This window comes from Phasianus colchicus, chromosome 1 (assembly GCF_987193195.1).
Source record: "Phasianus colchicus chromosome 1, bPhaCol1.hap1.1, whole genome shotgun sequence".
NCBI lineage: Eukaryota > Metazoa > Chordata > Aves > Galliformes > Phasianidae > Phasianus > Phasianus colchicus.
This window is the reverse complement of record NC_143436.1, coordinates 85,778,178-85,797,529: the sequence shown is the minus strand read 5'-3', so window position 1 is coordinate 85,797,529 and position 19,352 is coordinate 85,778,178. Positions and strand designations below refer to the sequence as shown.

The following is a 19,352-nucleotide window of genomic DNA, read 5'->3' as shown; positions in this document are numbered from 1 at the left end:
AGTTTAAAGTTAGACATACTTGCATCAGCACATGAAATGTTCTCTGATGCACTAAGGACAGCAGCCACAGAAACCTCAACCCACTCGTACTGTTGAGCACCTGTAGAGAACGGCCTCAGGGACTGGAGAAGAACAAGGCTGGGACAGCTCACTTAGCTGCAGGCTTTGGAACAAGATGAGTTATTAGAAAATCAACGAGCATCTCTGAAGACAAAATGGTTATACAAAGTTAATAACATTAATTAGTGACAAGAAAAAATCCTGTCATGACCATTTTCCCTTTCAGACATGGTAACTGGGCTAAGTAAGTAAGGGAGAAGGCACTGATGTGATGCACTTGGCTTTGATAGGACCTCCAATCTAAGACACCCCACATTCTGGCATGTGGGAACTGTGACCTACATTAAAGCACAGCTACAACCACCATACGCAGAAGTAATTAGGAATAATTCTCTTGCAAGCTGTGAGTCAATTTCAAGTGAGGTTCCAAAATGTTCTGTCACACACCTGGTTTTATGTCATGTTTTATTTCATTGCCATGCTGGCAATGAAACAGAGAAGTGAACTTTCAGAATCCGGGCTCACACTAAGCTGGGAGAGAGACTGCAGTTCGGTAAGCAGAGCTCAACGTGATTTTGACGATCTGAGAAATGGTCTGAATTTCTGTAATCCCGTAGAGATGGCTGCAAATTATTACAATGACAACCAAGAAAATAAATTCAAATATCCAGGGAAAAACTAACAGCAAAAACACAGGGAAGAATCCCTGAAGGTTACAGTGGATTGGAGTTAGATTGAAGAGACTGCAGTTAGATTGGAGAACGCAGCCAGGAGCGTGGGAAAAGAGAGATTATTTGGCACTATGAGTAACTGAGGCACAAGAAACAAGAATTCTGCTCTGTTCAGTGGCAGCGAAACCTCAGCTGGCACACGTTATGCAGCTCGGATACTGCAATGAGAGAAAATTACACACAGCAAAAACTAGATCTGAGCGTGCACGAACAATGAACAGGAAAATATCAGGGCACGAGTGTCTGCAATAAGAGGGAGAAATAAAACCGTGAAGTGATCATCCTCAAGCTCTTTAGCGGCTAAGCGACAGGCATGGATTCGATTTATAGCCATCAAGCACCGAACCGCTAACCTCCTGCGGTAAGGAAAAACAAACAAACAAACACAACAGCGACTTATACAAACCAGCATTAAGTCACGGACCTACGTCAAGAGACCACGGTGCCTCTGAAGAGAGGGGGGGGGCGGCACCCCGTTGCTTTAACCCCGAGCGAAGAGCCCACCCAACCAACCCCAACCCCGGCGCTCACCATGGCGGCGGCCGCCTCGCCTCCCCTCCCGCGGCCCTGGCAACGAACGCCCCGCCCGACGCTGTGCGTGAGGCTGTTCCGGACGGAAGCGGAAGGTGGGCAGCGGCGCTGGCGGAGGTGACGGGTGCGGGCTGTGCGGGCTGGTGTGCTGGTAACGGCTGGGGGCTGTGCGGGGGGGTGAGGATGGGGGGCGTTGGGGTTGGGGTTCGAGAACGGCGCCGGGCGGGAGGGAGTGTGATGGAGTTGCGGAGGGTGGGGTGAGGGCTCTGCAAAAAAGGAGGGAGACTGGAAGGAGTGATTTGAAGAATGGAAACTGGAACTGGACGAGCAAGAGATGGAAGTTGAAGCCCGGCCCTCAGTGACAGAAGCAGCAAGTGCCAGAAGTGTCGGATCCTTCTTTTAACTTTTCTCGGGTTTCGGAGGCGTGTTTGTTTTTTTTTCATTTCTTTTGGTGTGGGCTTTTTACCTTCTTTAGAGCTTATAGTTCACAGTAAACGGTGTATCAGCGTGCCACTGAACTGAATTTTAGAGGCTGTACTAGAAAACGGGCTGATTAACTTCACTTGCTGAAGATGTTTTTCCCTCCCTTCCTCCTCAGGATTACGTAGTTAAGAAGAGCTGGACTGCTAGCAAGAAAATGACATCTCTAGAAAAAAGTAGGTGGTTGGTGTGGTATCTGAGCTGACTGGATTAAAAGGTCTTTAACCTGAATTCTAAAGTCTTATTTCTTTAACTGCATGAAATGATCAGTTAATTGAACTAGATGTCCTAACGTGGTTTTGCCTGGAAAAGCACGCTTGTGGTTCGCGCGGTTACGTGTCTGTACCCTTGTCTGATAGCCCTCTGTGGTCTTTAGAAATTGCTGGCTCTGCCTGAATCCTGAAAACAGAGCACTGTAATGGCAACACTATTGTGTTTTTGAAATCCAGCGCTGGGAATAGGACAGAGGATGCAGGCACATGTTATTCTCTGCAGTATGAGAAATAATGGCAGTATGTGTAGCAGTGTTCTGAGAAGCTTTCCTGCCGTGCCCGCTGTGAGGAAACCTTACTGTGATAGCATTTAACTCAGCCAAAAACTTAATGAGCTTCAGCAAAATGAATTTCAGGCATATTTGGGAATCTAGAGCAGAAAGTAGAATACTGGAGGCTATTAACTAAAAATGAAGTGCAACTGATATGTTGGCTTTTTTTAAATCATTAACTCAAAACACGTTGTAGTATTTAAAACCTCTTAAACTTCTTATGGTGTTAGTGGTTGTATAGCTTAATAGCAGCTTTGTATCAGTGATTTTTAAATAGGACTGCTGTGATTTTTGTCAGCTCCCAAAAGCTGAAGTTCACTGTCAGTCCATAGGTAACATTGTCAGTTTTTCTTCTCCTTAATAGTTCTTGATTATATCTGCATGTCTATCCAATATTATGTGATGGAAACTAGTACAGTTTATCAACGAATGTGTCATAATTAGCAACACACACTTGAGTAATGGCTTTCTAGATTCTAATTTGTACTTGATAGCTCCTGCTGCAAAGGACTGTTTTGTGCATGCAGTGTAAAATTAAAACTTTCACCTCTAAAGTACATAAATGAAGGGAAGTGTTGCAATGACACTAAGATGGTAAACTTCCTCTGCTGTTTCTGAACTGTAGTTGACTATGCCTCGTCACCCATCCGAGGACCTGGAGATGGCATGGAAACAGAGCAGACGGGTGAATCTGTAGAAGTAAGCACTACTGGAGCCAGCACTACAAACCATCACATCCACCACAGCCCACAAAAAAAAGCAGTCTCATCGCTGAGTCCTGGAGTTCTCCAGCTAGGGCAGATACATGCTGATAAATCAATAGAAGTTGAAGCCGTGCGTATATTAGTCCCCAAAGCAGCTATCACTCATGTAGTTGCAACTAAAAATGCTAAAGTAGCTAAATCAGCGGGACACAAAGGAGATGCTTTCCATCAGTCAGATGGAACTGCAGATCCCAAGAAAGAACAGACTGAGCTCAAAAATGCAATTGAAAAGCTGAAGAATTCAGAAAAGCGGTTGTTACAGGATAAAGAAGGTCTCTCTAATCAGCTACGTATACAGACAGAGGTAAGAAGTAAAAGGGTTTTTTTTCTCACACAGTTGAGCTGCTTTGGTTCATTTAGTTTGTGAATAAAATCAAAGATAACTGCTATGACACTGAAGCTTTGAAACAAATTGTTTTCTTTTTGAACTTACAAGATAGAGAGTAAAAATGCGTCAGAGTATTCTGGTGCTTCTCTGTCAACAGATAAAAATATCAAAGCATGAATCTGGGAGAAACAAACACACTGTAGGGCTGCAGGGAAATGTCTTTTGAGGAGCAAGATCTTTTCTCATGACCCAACACTTAGTAAAAAAATGTTACGCCATAGAAGGAGGTGTAACATAACTGACAAATGTCTTATGTAATCCTTTGCTATTTTACTGAGTCAGGACTTGAATAGGACTGAAACTTTCTTTGTTTCGTGTACCAGATTTTCATTCTTCCTCCTCGAATGCTGTTAAAATTTAAACAAGGAAGTGTTAAATGTGCATTAGTCTTAAAAGTTTGTCTCACTGGAGTGGATTGTGAGGCTTATTATCCTCTCCTTTGGGTGCATTCCATTCTGGAAACAGAAACTGCACATGTCAAAAAATAAATTGCCTAAGTTGCACTGCATACAAAAGTAGAAAGTGTTTCAATCTATATTGGTAATGATCAGATAGTTTGGTCTAATTCTAGGTGAATCGGGAGCTGAAGAAACTACTTGTTGCTTCTGTTGGGGATGATCTGCAGTATCACTTTGAGCGGATGGCTCGTGAGAAAAATCAGCTTATCCTGGAAAATGAAGTCTTGGGCCGGAATCTGTCTCAGTTGTCTGAACAACTGGAGCGCATGTCTATACAGTGTGATGTGTGGCGAAGCAAATTCCTAGCAAGCAGGTATTCCCACTTCAAGCACCATTTTTGTGTAGGCTTTTATTATATGCACCCACTCCAGCACTTGGGAATGTGTATGTAATATATATATATGTATATGCATGCAGAGGGCAACCACAACAGCTATTGTAAGACACTTACTAGTTTCAATCAGTAGAAGAGGTAAAAAAAAAAATAAGCTCCTTGTAAATCTCAATAGAATAGTTCTGCCTTTCAAAAGTAACAGAGTGGGTCCTAATACTCCTAAAATGTTCACTCCAGTTATTGTTAACATAAGAGAAGTACTTATTTCTGATCAACTGTATCCAGTTTAGGGTTTAAAAATGTCTTCCAGGACAGCAATCACCAATTTGTAAAAAAAAAAAAAAAAGTTCATTAATTTTTCAGGGATCTACTAAAACCAGCAACTAAGAATGGAAGAATAGAGAGACCTCTTCATTAAATGCTGGTTGTGTTAGTGCTAGAAACCCTATGGTTACTTCTGTACTCATAAACTAATACACTGTAAGAGTTAGGAGCAAATCTTAAGCTGGTCTAAATGTCAGTCTCATTTGATAAGGGATTAGACTTTTAACTTGCTAAGTGTAGATGATCTACCAGATCTGCAAATAGTGATAGGATTTTAACCTTCTACTGTACTCATATACAACTCACTGCATTTTAACTAGTGATGCTTAATGCGTATTATGAAAATGACTTACTGCTTCAAGGAAATAGGAATATATGATCTCCTCCATTTAAATTGCTGGTATTCAGCAGTTTTGATGTATTGAGTGAATGATAAGCAGTTGTGGTAGTACCATCCAGGCAAGCATTACTATCCTAGTTTAACTTGTTTCTTCAGCATTAATATGAATCCTAAGATAACTGGAAGGGAGCCTCTTCCAGTAACATTTAACAGTGTGGAGATGTGATCAAAGTAACACCTTTGCTATTGTAAGATTCTCATTCATTCAAGTCTCAGATTCCTTACTGGTAGTTGTTAAAGTGCATTCTGTTCTTGGTATTGCAGTATCTGAGGCATTGAAGTACCAGCTCCAGGGGTCTGTTGGCATAGAATAGCAGAATATCACAAGCAGCTCTCACATGCTTGTATCTGGAGCATTTAACATCTAGGTATTGCTCCCTGAGAGAAGCAGAGAAGTGGATGCAGTCTGCAGCCATAGCTGTTATCTTTAGAAATGACTGTGAAAAGATGTGATTACGGTGTACCTGCAAGAACCTGGTCAATAACAAAATGTATTCAGCTTTGTCTGTCAGGGTGTTTGTTCACCATGTTCACTTACCCATTTGTATAGAGAGGCATTAGATTGTTTAAACTCAGCAAGTTGAAACGTAGTTTTGCACTTGCATTGATTGTAGTTGAATAGAAATTGCTCTTACTACACGTCCTTTGTAATTAGGTTGACAGGTTCTGCATGGGGAAGGAAGGGGAATGGCAGCTTAATCCTAAGACTGAGCTGATTAAATACTGTCTGCAATAGAATGAAGGTGACTTTCAAACTGCTCACTTAAATTACTAATTGGAAATGTCTTTTGCAGGGTTATGGCTGATGAGCTAACCAACACCAGAGCAATTCTTCAGCGTCAAACCAGAGATGCACAAAGTGCAATCCAGGATCTGTTGAATGAACGTGATCAGTTCCGCCAAGAAATGATTCATACACAAAAGTATGATTTTTTCCTAAACCAGATTACCTCTCTACAAACTTCTCGTTTCTGTTGGTTTATTCTGGGCTGGAGAAGAATTGAATAACCTTCCTCTATTCCTGTTATATTTAAGAAAAAAAACAGATATGCAGATGATTAGTATAGCTGCTTTTCATTCTCAGCTTTGAAAGCCAAAGTAGCATTAATTCTTTCCCCAGTATTCCATAGAGGAGTGAGTTCTTGAAGGTCATATACCTTCAAGGTATGAAGGTGAAACTAATATCTCTCATAGCCGCAGACTATATGTAGTTAATCACTTACTGTCTTAACTTCAAGAATCCTCTCTTTCCAAAACTAATAGATTCTTTTACCTGCAATGACTTTTCAATGCTTAGTCTGACAAATGTCTTTTAATTTTTTCCAGTATTAAAATTCTGCATTGGTGAAGTCTTGTCAGTGAAAGTAACCTGGTTTGCCTCCTTGCTTTAAATAATTAAACTTTTTTTGATTAACATTTGTCTTGTACATCAAATTTTGGGAAGATTCCACTGAAGCATGTGTGCTGATAGTATGGAATGTGAAAACCTCTAAATATTCTCTCTCTGCAGGCTTCTGGAGGAACTGATGGTTTCTCTTCAGTGGGGGAGACAACAGACATACTATCCCAGTGCCCAGCCGTACACTACAACAGAGCTAGCAGCTGTGAACTGTAAACTAGCCAAAGCAGTAAGCTCACATCTTCTTGGAAATGTTGGAACTAGCAGTCCAAAAAAGACTTCAACGGCTGTGGAGTTTTGCAATACCCCTGCTGAGAAAATGGCTGAAAGGGTAAGAACCCTTCATATAACTCAGTCTTTCAACACAGCACAGGCTCAGGATCATGTTTTCAGAAAGAAAAGCATTGCTTTGTGGCAACTGCTTAATATTGTATTTAAAAATGATTTGCCGGGGAAACATGCTGGATAGAGCTGTCTGGTGTTTAAAAATCAAAAATGTGGAAGAATAAGCACAACATAAATAATATATGTATTGTTTGAAATCAAGTTGAAAAACACTGCTTTTGAGTAGAAAACCTTCTACAGAAGGTTACAGAAGGATAAATCCTATTAAGCTTAGTAGATACATTTTCATTCTCAGCTTTTCCTCCCTTAGGTGCTACGTGTACTGGATCCAGCAGCACATACAGAAACATCAACAGAAGCTTCTTTTTCTGAGACTTCTCCCTCTTCCTTCCTTTCTACAAAGAAGAATATTGGAAGGTTTCACCCGTATACAAGATATGAAGATATAACTTTCAATTGTTGTGACCACTGTCGAGGAGAGCTGATAGCCCTTTAAAAACATGGCTGATGTTTATAACCGCACATGCACTCTTTCTGAAGAATTCCACTAGTTGGTGTTCAGCAGGCTCCCCTTTTTCCTGTTTCTTTCTATATAAGTGGGTTTAAAATTGGAAATCCTGTATTTTCTGCTTCTGTGCCTCTTGAAGCCAGGGACTGATAGGATTTCCTTATTCTGTGGGATACTTTACTACTTTTCAGTCTGAAAAGCTACTTCCTTCTACAAAGGCAAGACCAAAGACTTTATGCTGGTTCAATTTCTAGAGCATAGAGATCCCCCTGACTATTTAAATTTGACAATCTTATTAGCAAATCTTAATGACATCATCTTCAGAGGGAAGCGAAAGTATAAACTATACCAAAGCAAAGGAAGTGCTATATTTTTAAATAGGAAATAATAATAATCACAGGTCATTAGGATACAGTCAGCTCCACGGTTCTTTAGTATTATCCAAGACAATGAACTGTCCTCAGGTCTATGTTCAATTTTTTAAATTTAGTCATAAGGAGTGTATGCAATGAGTCTTTATAGCTGTACGTTCTGAAAGAGTGTGGAGGAGAGGAAAAGAACTTGAATGAACTCTACTATTTATATGTTGTAGCTAACTGGTTTTAAATGGATTCTTGAAAACTGTGGAGTGATATTCTTGTATTTTCATACAGGTAAAACAATGGCTTTTCCCTCTCTTTTGTCTTCTAGAGTCATGCTGTTAAGTAGTCAATCCTCAGAAAAGAAACACAGATACGCCTCCTTTGGTACACAGTGTTGAAAGCTAAACTTGCATTAAAGTTCATTACCCACAGTCTTCCTGGGTGTTATGGGAGGCTGAAGATAAGCACTACTTTTGCACAAGTATTAGTAAAAAATATTTTTTTACTTTATGATTCTGTTATTGTGATGCAAGTTCAAATGAGTATTCCTGCAGCTTATCTGCAGCTAAATCCAAAGGCAGAACATAGAGGAAACACAGAGGAAAATTAGGAGGATGCAAATAAGCATTTTAATTTAACTCCCAGATTTATCATAGGTAGTGTCTAGCTTAGGAAAAGGGTTTCTACAATAGCTGCTTTCACCCATTTTTTTTTTTCTTTTAAGTGTCATACCATGAGCAGAATTTGGAAGTTACAAGTTCTTGCTGTTCTTGGGCATGCTTTGGTTTGCATGAAGAATACAATAAATTTTCTTTGCTTACAAGTTACAATTTTGGATTTAATGCAGCTCATTTCAGACCCTGTGTTCCCTGCAGATAACTTTGATTTCATCAGTCATTTCAGCACATTCTCTATCATGAGTTCCCAATATCAAGGTGGTGGTAATATTTTAATAAATGTAGCAAACATGGAAATATACACAAGGAATTCAGCTTCCTTGATATTGGTAAAGGTCATAATTTAGATTATTTTTCATTTCATGGAATAGAAAATTACTAAATATGAATGCATCAGTTTGACTCACAGAAATAAAGTTCCAAAAACTTGCAAGTTCACATACACATTTGCCCTTAGTCACCACTTCCCCAAGTTAGAATAGTCTTACAGTTGGGCTGGAACAGCTGCTCCACAAGCCAATACAAAGTGGCAGAGATTCCAGAAAGCATTTTCCAACACCACAAGTTGTACACTCATCACAAGCAGCAAATAGCAATATTAATCCAGCAAAAAAAATAATAAAATAGCCTGCATCCAGGAATTCATGGTGGAGTTCAGTATAAAGTGCCTTTTAAAAGGAAATGTACTTGCCACCCTCGCAAACAGATCTTGCTCTTACTTTGATTTGGTCAAACCAAGAAGATCCCTGAGTTGTGTATAAAAGCAGGCTTTTCAACAAAATTAATTATAAATAAGTAGCAAAACCATTGTCAAAGAAGGGGACTTGAATTTGCTAAAAAGCTTTAAAAACACCACAAAGTCGGTAGCTATAAAGAGCAGAAGCTCATAAAAATTAAGAGGGCTGTCCCCAAGAACTCAGTGGTTACCTCCAAATTTTCAACTGTAATTGTCTCTAAAGCGAAAAGATCTAGGCTCCGAACTAATGCTGTGGATGTTCTGCATCTGTTTTGCTCTTCTAGCTTCTAATCTGAGCTGCCTTGCTGTCTCTTTAGCCGCCAGTTCTTCTGCTCGCTTTTCTTCTCTCTTTCTTTTTAGCCATCTGTAGAGAGAGAAACACGACTGACAGATAAAAATAAAACTGAAAAATTTATTTCATTATGTCAAAGTAGGTTTGGCGTCGTTTAAATAGAGCCACCAGGATAAAGGTATTATGGCCAAGTCAATCTAAAAGCCTATCTGTCCCAAACAGGGGGGGCACTTCATCCCAATACTCCTGGTGTCATTCTGATATATGAAATGGATTTCAGAGGATTCTACTCACTCTTTAAAAGCTCTGTTGCATTCCTCTGTCCTTGGAAAAAATGTAATTCCCTCTTCCTGCCGTCTCAAAATTTCTATTTGTTTTTCTTTCATGTGTTCTTGGTGCTTTTTTTTAAGCCATAACTTGAAAGCTTCTTCTGGATTTCTGTTTCTCTCCTATTTAAATAAGACATATGCACAGGGGTCATCATTAAACAACTTTTATATTAGTTGTACTCTTATAATTTTGGAACTCCGCTGACATCTCCCATTGACATTAGAGAAACTTATAGCATTGGACGTTTGCTGACATGTCATGGAATAAATACATGAGCAAGCACTCAAAGCAGCATGTTATAAAAAATACAGAATTTAGCTTTTTCAGCTCATTGTTGCAACACAGAAGAACTTCAGAGTATCCAAATCATCATTTTCTGGTCAGGCCACATGCATTAGCTGATTGCCAACAAATTCTGATGGTAAGGAATAAACTTAAAGGCTTTTCTGGCTTGCTCACAGCTGGGCTCAATCAAGTCATCCACTTGATAAAAAAAAAAAAAAAGGGCATCACTGTCTCTCCTGTGAATTGTGAATGAGTTCACAAATGGAGCCTGTATGACAAGAGCCAACTTGCCAGGCAGAACCATCCAGAACATGCTGGTCAATCTAGCTCTTCCCTGCAAGCAGTATGACCAAAAAAAATTCCCATCGCTGCCCATTTTCATAGACATAGCTAAGAACCCAGGCTTACAAATGGAATCAGATCAGTATGACTCCCACTGCTACATTAAGGTAACCTTACTTTGCTGTTCAAGTTTTCTAGTTCCTTTGCACGACGAATTCTCTTTTCTTCTTGCACTTGTTCTTTTTTCTTCTGTAACCAAGCTCTAAACACCATCTCATTCTCTCTTCTCTTCTGTTCTTCTTGCTCTTTTTTCCTTTCTTCTTCCTTGTATGAAATTAAGAGCAAATAAAACTTTACTTGTTAAAACGATTGCCTTAATCTGCAAAGGCCTTATTGTCACAATGGACAATAAATGAGTAATTTGAATTATATTCTGACAAAAATATTGATGAAAAGGGGATAAGCAGACTGTAGCTATTTGGTACAATCTTTAGGAAGAAGCTAGTCCAAGCACTTCCCTACAGCTTCAGGTTAGATATAGATACCTCCAACCTAACTGCCTTTTGAGATTACCATCATTTTCATGGTACATCTCATGAAAATTTCAAAAGCAACAGGTCAGAACTTCCAAATGGACATCTGCCCAGTTGAGCTAATTTGAAGGCAATCACAGGTAACTGATACATTTTAAAAATTAAAGAAACTCTCTGACTTGAGAGACCACTAAATCCAAAAGGATATTTAACTACTTATTGGAATGCTGGCACTACCTTATTAATAAGGAACTTCTTCTGGGCATGAAGTTGTAACATGCCTTCTTAGGGATGTATTTCAGCACCATTCAAAAGTTCACAAAATGAATTGATACTTACAAAATTGAGAACTTTCTTCTAGCTACTAATCACATTTTAGCTAACAAGTATGTACAAGCAGGGGAAAAGATTTCAAACAATGCTTCAGAAAGCTGATAAGGACATTTACAGCATTTTGATAACCCCATTCATTGCAATAGCCCTCTTGCAAATGGATGATATCCTCCCACCTATGCACAGCTTCTTTGCTGAAAGAAACCCACCCAAAATAAGGCAGATGGATACCAATAACATCAAGAATGTTTCGTGCCTGTGAAATCAATCATGCATTTGTTCTCCTTCAAGAATGAAGAAATGAAGTACATTCTTACGTCCTTCATAAATTGGCCAACAGAGGTGCAGTGCACACTGTTAGCCTAAGAATGGACATCATACTATTTACTTTAAATGTGTGAAGTATGTGGTCAAGAGATCCAGAGATCTAGTCTTCTGTGTACAAATTAACACATACAAAATTAACACATCATTAGTAACTCTTCACATTTCATACCTCTCGTTACTGATCTATGCCTCAGCAAACTTTCCAAATAAAGCAGGCTACAGATATTTTCATGGATTGAAAGGCCTTCAAAACTACTTAACCAGCTCTTTTAGAACATCATGGAACAGCAAATTGGTAGATGCTTCCGTGACCTTTTTATTCAGTGACCTTATATTTAAAGCACCTGACTGGAACCCTAGAGGAGTGTGAACAGTTTGAGTAGAATCCATACTACCTGTCAGGTCTGGAAGGAACATTTTTAAATGTGACCATTATTATGCTCACATAGAATTTGTGAATTGAAATGTTGCTCTTAAAAAAAAAGGAAATATTTAACTCTTAAGTAGAAAAACAAGTTGCAACATATCACAAGCTATCTTTTTTCTTTCTCCAATTGTATCGACAAAGTGAAGCAAAGCAGCTCTGTTTTTAAAGACTCCGCTAAAGATTTATGAAACTCCTGTTAGCAGCTGTCAGAAGCTGACTCTGCTATTAAATATTTTTCTGAATAAGAAGCTGAGGAAATAATTAAATTTTGAAAGTATGTACGTCCTGAATAGACAGTGATTTGATTTTCTAAAATACACTTTTTTTGACTGCCCTGTATAGACATGAGAATATTTTCTTCCTTTTGTCCTCTGTGTAGCAACCAGGTAAAACCAATAAGGAAAAATAATATCCATTCACAGAGAAAGGGAAAAAGTCCCACTTTGCAACAAACTCATTAAGAAAATTTACTACAACAGTCACCCATGCAAAATATTTATAGGAAAAAAAAGTATCCTGTTGCATTATCGTTCAAGGTGATATTACCTGCATGCATCTCATGCAACCAACAAGGCATGCTCCTTATGAAGTCTTCCATACATTTTAAACATGTGCACTCTTGTTGATAGTTCTCACAGTCACTGTCCTGTGTAAAATCTTATTTTATGACTAAACACTGTCCCATATGAGAGTTGTCTATTACTTGCTTCATCAGCACCCAAAGATGCACCTGCATGACTGTGGTTTCCCCACAGATTACACTGCATTGTAGATGTGATATTGTGTACAACGTTTCAGTAAATAATGGGTTTGCAATGGAATTTAGAGGGAGTCAATAAACAAAAGCTGTAAGTACAAAAGCTGTAAAGCAAAAGAAAGTCTATTTATGAGGAGTTGATAAAATAAATATTTTGTTTCTCCTGTGAGCAAGGTATAATCCTGTGCCATTATCTGTAATTCTCTTGGGTTTTGGCTTGTTTTAAGAAAATGAAAGGAATTTTAAGAGATTCTATGCAAACTCCAGAAAATTAATATTACTACTGCCTCTTTTCTCATGAAAGAACAGAGTAAATGCTGTGAACATGTGGCCTTTATGAGGCAGAGGAATGTGATGGTCATTGTGATCTGCTTGTTGCCTCTGTATCTTTACCTCTTTCCTCAGTTTTTCCCTCCTTTGTTCCAACTGCTTCCGTAGTTCTTTTTGTCTAGGAGAAAGGCAGTAAGTGGAACTTCTCAAGGGCACATTTGCAGACTGTGCTCTTGGCGGAGTCTTCCGTTTTCCCAGACCTCTTGCAGCATTGATAGCAGAATTTGGACGATGTTTAGGGTTAGATGGAGGCTTAGGCAAAAAGGCACACTCTTCTGCAGCAGGAGAAAAAGAACGTATGCCTGGTCTTACTGGACGTACTTCCTTCATTCGAGAGACAGTGCCAGAAGAACTGACGTGAGAGGATTTTGGAGACGTACGCTGGGTTTCAATATCAGTGAAAGAAACACTTATTGGGGGCAAAAAGCCCTGGCTTTCAATATCACGTAAACTTAAAAGTTCAAACTTTCCATCTTTTTCCACTAAGACTTTACCATTCTTCTGTTCCTCATTCTTGCCAGCAGGTAATGAAAGTGATGTGCTTTCCGGTCCAGTTTCATTAGAAATATGCAACTGAGACAGCTTAGTTGAAACATCATCTCCTCCTGCAAGGTCTGTTTTATAAACTTCAGCATCTTCAAGAGGAGGAACTTCAAGATCCACCAAAGTATCCTTAAATTTTAACTTCCGCTCTCTGTTCTCACCCACAGGAGCCTGATTCTCCAGCAGTTTGTTGGCTTCCTCAATCTTTTCCAAGACATAACGCTTTATTTCTTCATCTACCTCTTCATCCAGTTCCTCCTGGTTTTCCAACTTGGATTCCTGGATAGAGCATTCACTATCAGTATCAGAAACCTGGTCTCCCTCTTTCGTGTCAGATCCAGACATCAAACTTTCTTCCTCATAGGGCTTCACTTTCACATCTACGCCTCCTTCTGAAAGCTCATCTGGATTGTTTTCCATTTTCTCATGGTCTTCCTCAAAGGTCGCCATGATTTTAACATTTTTCCCCTCAATGTCATCTTCTTTCTTTTCAGGAGTCTGAAAAAATAAGCTATTTATCTCAATTTATTCTATCAACAAAGAATAGTATCCAAGAAACAGAAAAGAAAGAATGAAAGAGGAAAGCAGTACTAACTACGTGTATTTTAAAAGGGGCTATCACACAGAGAACATATTAACAAATAGCTTTTTTGGCACTAATAACATTTTCTCCATGTATATATCTACACAAAGCTTAACTAACCACGACTCGAGCACTGAAGCAATCAGTGATAATGTGAAAAAAGAGTGATGTGCTGCACAGGTACTCAAAGGAGCCTGCACTGGAACCAGAAGTACTTTTGTACCAAATACATTTTCAATGAACACTGAATTTTTTGTTTTAAGACAATTGAAAGCAAACTAACCAGGTCACTGGATTAATTTCCGCTGTCATTCCAAATAACCTTCCTTGTCAAAATTCAGCAAGCATACCCACACATCTCAAACCACACTGAATTTAGTGCTTAGTATTCCTAATATATATTCTTTTGGCCTTCTAAATAAGAAGACTAACATTTAATTTAACAAATACCTCTCTTTCACCAAGGTTTTCCTTTTCCTCTTCATTAATTAGCCATTCAAGGTCTTTTTCAAAGTCATCCTCATATTCTTCTTTTTCTGTTAAATTATCCGTGTTTGCCAGACTACCTTGGTCTTCATTTTCACTCATTTTGGTGCAATGGTAGAGTAATGCTACGAAAGAAGGAAGAAGTGTTTTAAAACTCCAGCAGAGAACACGGCTATCTCCCACAACAAACGTGTGAGCAGTAATCAGTACAGCCATGTAAGGCAGTGCCACAGCACCTCAGAACTAAGGATGATTAAAAAATATGAATGGCTTTGGCCTTTCCAGCTCTATTTAGGTGGAAGAAGATTTGAATCAAAACACTCAGCATCTCTCTTACAGACTTTACACAAGAACACACAATCTCCTAACTGATATTCTCCTTATTTAACAAAGAGATCGCTATTTTCTCATTTTTGGAAGTGTTATGAGCTTTCAATGCTCCCAGATGGGTTTTACATCCTAAGCGTTGCGCTCTACCTGCTTGCCCATCTCTCCTTTAAATATTTTTAAGTTACATTACAAAGCTGTGGGATTCTAGAAGATCTACGTCACAGCTTAAAAGAGAAGGAGACAACAAAAAGCTTCTATTAAAATGAGAAGACATTCTCTTACTAGGCAGGAGCCTTCTGCTACCATCACCAAACATATACAAGCAGCCAGCATTCACACCATGTTATCTCCACTAATACTTGGGGTCAGGAAGTCAGACAGACACCATGTGAGACTGCCGAAAAAAAAAGATTCCATTCTGGTTTGAATGGATGGGAAATAATTAATAATTAATGTAGCCAGTTAATCAAGCTGGATATAGTCAAACTCATGACAAAACTGAAGACAAGCCACCATAAAGACAGAATGTTTTAAACAGTCTTTGGACTGCACAGCACATAGGTGCCAATGGCTCCAGTTTGGATGCCAGGGTGCCTGCCTGGAATCACTCACTCCCACCTAAAGACACAAAAGGGTTGAGGGTATGCAGAGACACAGACCAGACAGTTGATTCTGTTCTTTTTACAGCTTTAGCCACTCATCATTCACTCCCTAATTTGTTTCTACTTGTTTATTGAAGCAACATAAAAGGAAGCTGTTAAAAAGTTCCTTTCCTCTTTGCACCCTTTGCTGTAATCTGGAAGTTGCCACTTCCACCTGTCTCTCTCCTATAATTACTTTGCATCCTCACAATACACTAAAGGATCTCGATATGAGTAAGCACATGGCAGCACAACATGGGATACAGAAATTAGCTCTGACCCAGGAGGCCCCAGAACAGTAGGACAGCTCTGCCTGTTTGATCTGCCATGCTGTTCCAGGCAGGAAGGGCTGTGCCTGGACTTCCCACTCTGCCTAAGTTTCTTGTCATATGTTTTGTAACATCCAAAAACTGCTGCTTAACCTTTTCTTTTATATTCGGATGAGCATCAAGGAGTTCTCAGTTATGTACTCACACACAGTTTTGTCTCCCACAACTCTTTGTTCCACGCTTGATGAGCGTGTTGTTCTTTTAGGCCCCAAAATTTAGTCAAGATTTAATTACAAGGAAAGAACAGTTATAAGGTTGGGTACTTTTATTGCAAACTTGTATACAAACAACCTTTATGGAAGCTCCTTATTGTTTAAACCAAACTCAGTTCAAGGAAAACTGGACATTTTTTTATTCCCAGCTCTCATTTCTGTTTAGCTACCACTTGCTGGGATAATCACTTGTTCACACCAGGTTACCCTTGAGTTAAAATTTTCAAGACTTGTTCTGATTCTTGACTTTCTATGCCACATCTATTTCCCCTCATGTTCTACCTGCACCTCTTCTCATGACAGACACAATAACTTTTCAATTGGAAAAGCTCCTTCCTTTCCAAACTCCTTTGCTCTGGGTAGTGGCACATACCAAAGTTCCTAACAGAGGTTACCCTACTCTAGGACATATTCAGCACAAAGAACTATTCCTCCTACACCTCTTCATAATTACGGTTAAGCAGTTTTAAAAGGTACAAACCTGAATTGTGCCTTTAACAAAACACAGGCATGACAATCTCTGCTGCTTAATAGTGAACTTTTTTTTTTTAATGATGCAGATAACAAAAGAGCGTAGTGTAAGCTCAACCTCTTCTGTCATAGCATGAAGCAGTTGTGGCTGAAGAGGTACTGTCAGTTTAACTTAACAATCCTGTTCCAGAAGATCCTGAATCAGCTCCTGATCCGTTGAGGGAATTACGAAGTAAGAATTAAAAGCACTCAGCTTCAGGAGGGACCACAAGTTTTTAGTGAATCTCAGATCTTCAGTTCCATAGAACGGTTGGGTTGGAAAGGACCTTAAAGCCCATCCATGTCCAACCCCTGCCCCCCCCCCACCAGCTGAGGTTGCCCAGGGCCCCACCCAACCCAGCCTTCAACGCCTCCAGAGATGGGGCACCCACAGGCTTCTCCGGGCAGCCTGTACCAGGGCCTCACCGCCCTCTGCGTGACAAATTTCTCCATACCGCGTCATCTAAATTTAATTAAAAGCCGTTACCCCTCGTCCCACCAATGGAGGCCCCTGTGGCCTCAGGCCCACCCCTCCGGGCCTCGCTGGTGCACAGAGCGCGGCTCGGCCCGGCGCGGTAATGTTGCCATGGCAACAGCACCCCCCCCCTCCCCCCCACCCCGCAGCAACGGTCACCGCCGATGGTGGCCCCCGAGGCCCAAACTCCCTCCCCCGTGGCCGTCGCTATGGCAACGGCGGGCGCGAGCCTTGCCGCCGGGCGGCGCCGCCTCGTCGCCGTGAGGACGGTATGGTGGCTCGTCGGGTCCACCCGCGGGCGTTCTGGTGCCGTTTTGCTCCGGCTTGCCCGCCTGCAGCTTCATGCCCCGTTGTCAAAACGGGAATGTTTGTTAGTGCTACATCGCTGAGGAGGTGCCCCTCTGTGATAATCACACATCGCTCCTACAGCTTTGAAATAAATGCGAACTAAGAAACAATCCTAAATAAAATGACCTTCTGAGCTGAGATAGCTCATCCCTACCAGCCCCCTCACGAGCTGCAGGCCCAGCCGTCCTCAGGTCACGCTAAGAATGGGAATGTTTTCCCTGTGCAGAGCATGGTGCTTCCCCACACCTCACTGCGGGCTATGTCCCTTCTCTGGGCTCCTGCTGGCATGGAGGCTGGGGCCACAGCAGCACAGTGGGCACAGGGACGGGACAAGGAGATGTCCTGGCATGCAGCTCGTTATTCCCAACACGGCAGTAGAGCCCTGTTTTGATTTTAAAAGGCCTAACAAAGCTTAGAAAGCTTAGACAGCCTAGAACCACGCCAGAAGGCCAAATGCTTCAGAGGGAAGGGAGGGCCCCCCAGTATTTACCTCAGATGTTACCTACCGATGGTGGTCCCTGCCACAGTAGCAAAAACGTCAGTCACTGGCTTCATGCAGGGTCAGGCAGATAGCCTGTATGTGAGGATGACACTTCTGAGTTTCAGTTCCCCACACTTACAGACAGGTGGCATAGACAAGTTCACAGCATCTAAAATTAAGCTTTGATATTGCCCCAGTTCTCTTTGTGCTCTTCTACTACAAGCACACCCTTCATCTTACAAAGCAGTGCCGCCCTTTTCATTCACCAGAGATGCTTTATTCTTCTAATTACAAGTCAGCCTGATTGTAAGACAAGGATTAGACTCAACTGCTGGAAGATCAAGCTTTAATGCCTGATAATGAATATGTAATTATATTCTAAGATGAATCTAAAAATGCGCATATGTTTTTGAACCCGTATGTCATTAATTTTATGTCTTCTGATGTTCCTTTCTGTGATGGAACCACAACACAACACAGTTGTGAAGAGATGCAATGGAAACAATAGCTGAGCAGTGCAGCACTCCAGGGCCAGGCTTCCTACATGCTGGTTGCTCTTTTTTGTGTCGCTAATGCACCAAATACTGCATTTAGGAAACACCAATTTATTCAGGAAAAGCATGCTTACCAGAGGAAGGCTGTATGACACCTACAGAGTACCACTGAACAAGCACTGTCACATCTTTAGTAGGAGACAGCTGACACTGTCACAAGTCACTAGGAATAGGAACCAGAGCTGCTAGCCCCCTGCCCTCCTTCATAACTAAAGTCTCTCTTTCCTTCCCAGTAATCAGCTACACTTGTGCCAATAAGGTAGAAAATGTAATCGTATCTGTGCAGAGCCCTTCCCTGAAAGCACAGCCAAAACAGCCCCTGCTTTACACATGCACACAGCCACAGCAAATTTTAACGTAACTCTGCAGTGCCCTGGCAGGCTCTCAAGGCCAACGACAGCTCAGAAGCACAGCAGTGGGTGCTGCCTGCTGTACTGCGTCCTCTAGCAGCTCCCACTGTCCCTTATCTTTTGAACGCAAGCCTCCCCCCCTAACAATGACCTCAGCAAACCTGGCACAGGATGCACAGATTCAGTTTTGACACTTACCTGAACAGGATACCAGCCACCATGTCCCAGGGAAGCAGCTCAGCCACGCGTGGTATTTCTCTCGTCCCTATCAAACCACACCTGCTGCTAAGGCAGGAATCCAGTTCGTGGCAGTAGCTTGACGTTCCTTCTCAGCTATCACTGTGGCAGTGTGCGATGGGAGGAGCAAGGGGGATTGCCACAGTTCACGTGGACCTGCTTTGCTCACAGAAGAGAAGCAGCATCAGGATTCTTGTCACAGCACCTTTCATCAGCACGAGATGTGAAACACTTGAATCTGCCTTGAAATGTAATGTTATGCTATCTGAGCTATTAATTAGCCCCCTGCTTTATGCAAGCATAGATTTTAATCCCCTGCACATTCAAGAAGCTAAT

The 19,352-nt window shown here is 40.9% G+C and overlaps 3 protein-coding genes across 18 annotated transcripts in view; 1 reads left to right on the top strand and 2 right to left on the bottom strand.

Moving 5' to 3' along the window:
- NME7 (NME/NM23 family member 7) overlaps positions 1-1,402 on the bottom strand; it is a 92,516-nt gene extending 91,114 nt beyond the window's left edge. For 5 of the 10 annotated variants that reach the window (XR_004169754.2, XR_004169756.2, XM_031613201.2 and 2 more), the window contains exons 1-2: positions 1,323-1,402; positions 20-163 (exon numbers count right to left, since the gene is read on the bottom strand). Coding sequence is in view for 3 of the 10 variants with exons in the window: in XM_031613201.2 (XP_031469061.1) it covers positions 20-25 (6 nt within the window). In the remaining 7 variants the exon portion in view is untranslated. Of the gene's footprint in view, positions 1-19; positions 164-1,215 lie in introns of all 10 variants that reach the window. The other 5 variants (XM_090151112.1, XM_090151107.1, XM_090151126.1 and 2 more) reach the window with 3 other exon arrangements.
- On the top strand, positions 1,343-8,458 carry BLZF1 (basic leucine zipper nuclear factor 1). 4 transcript variants are annotated; one of them, XM_031613199.2, is made up of 7 exons: positions 1,343-1,417; positions 1,921-1,978; positions 2,972-3,414; positions 4,070-4,269; positions 5,809-5,937; positions 6,525-6,744; positions 7,069-8,458. In XM_031613199.2, the coding sequence occupies exons 2-7, from the start codon at positions 1,960-1,962 to the stop codon at positions 7,252-7,254; spliced, it is 1,197 nt and encodes a 398-aa protein (XP_031469059.2). In that variant the 5' UTR covers positions 1,343-1,417; positions 1,921-1,959; the 3' UTR covers positions 7,255-8,458. The 4 variants fall into 4 exon arrangements, with proteins under 4 accessions (XP_031469059.2, XP_031469058.2, XP_090007202.1 ...); XM_031613198.2 differs by having other exon boundaries at positions 1,406-1,473; XM_090151076.1 differs by having other exon boundaries at positions 1,416-1,439.
- Positions 8,459-8,556: 98 nt separating this feature from the next.
- On the bottom strand, positions 8,557-19,325 carry CCDC181 (coiled-coil domain containing 181). 4 transcript variants are annotated; one of them, XM_031613191.2, is made up of 7 exons: positions 18,978-19,325; positions 17,901-17,968; positions 14,514-14,674; positions 13,001-13,978; positions 10,408-10,554; positions 9,628-9,782; positions 8,557-9,405 (listed from the first exon to the last, which is right to left on the bottom strand). In XM_031613191.2, exons 2-7 carry the CDS (start codon positions 17,947-17,949, stop codon positions 9,243-9,245), a joined length of 1,653 nt encoding a protein of 550 aa, XP_031469051.2. In that variant the 5' UTR covers positions 17,950-17,968; positions 18,978-19,325; the 3' UTR covers positions 8,557-9,242. The 4 variants fall into 4 exon arrangements, with proteins under 4 accessions (XP_031469051.2, XP_031469052.2, XP_031469054.2 ...); XM_031613192.2 differs by lacking the exons at positions 17,901-17,968; positions 18,978-19,325 and adding exons at positions 16,543-16,740; positions 17,059-17,147; XM_031613194.2 differs by lacking the exon at positions 17,901-17,968 and having other exon boundaries at positions 18,978-19,322.
- Between the last annotated feature and the right edge of the window lie 27 nt (positions 19,326-19,352).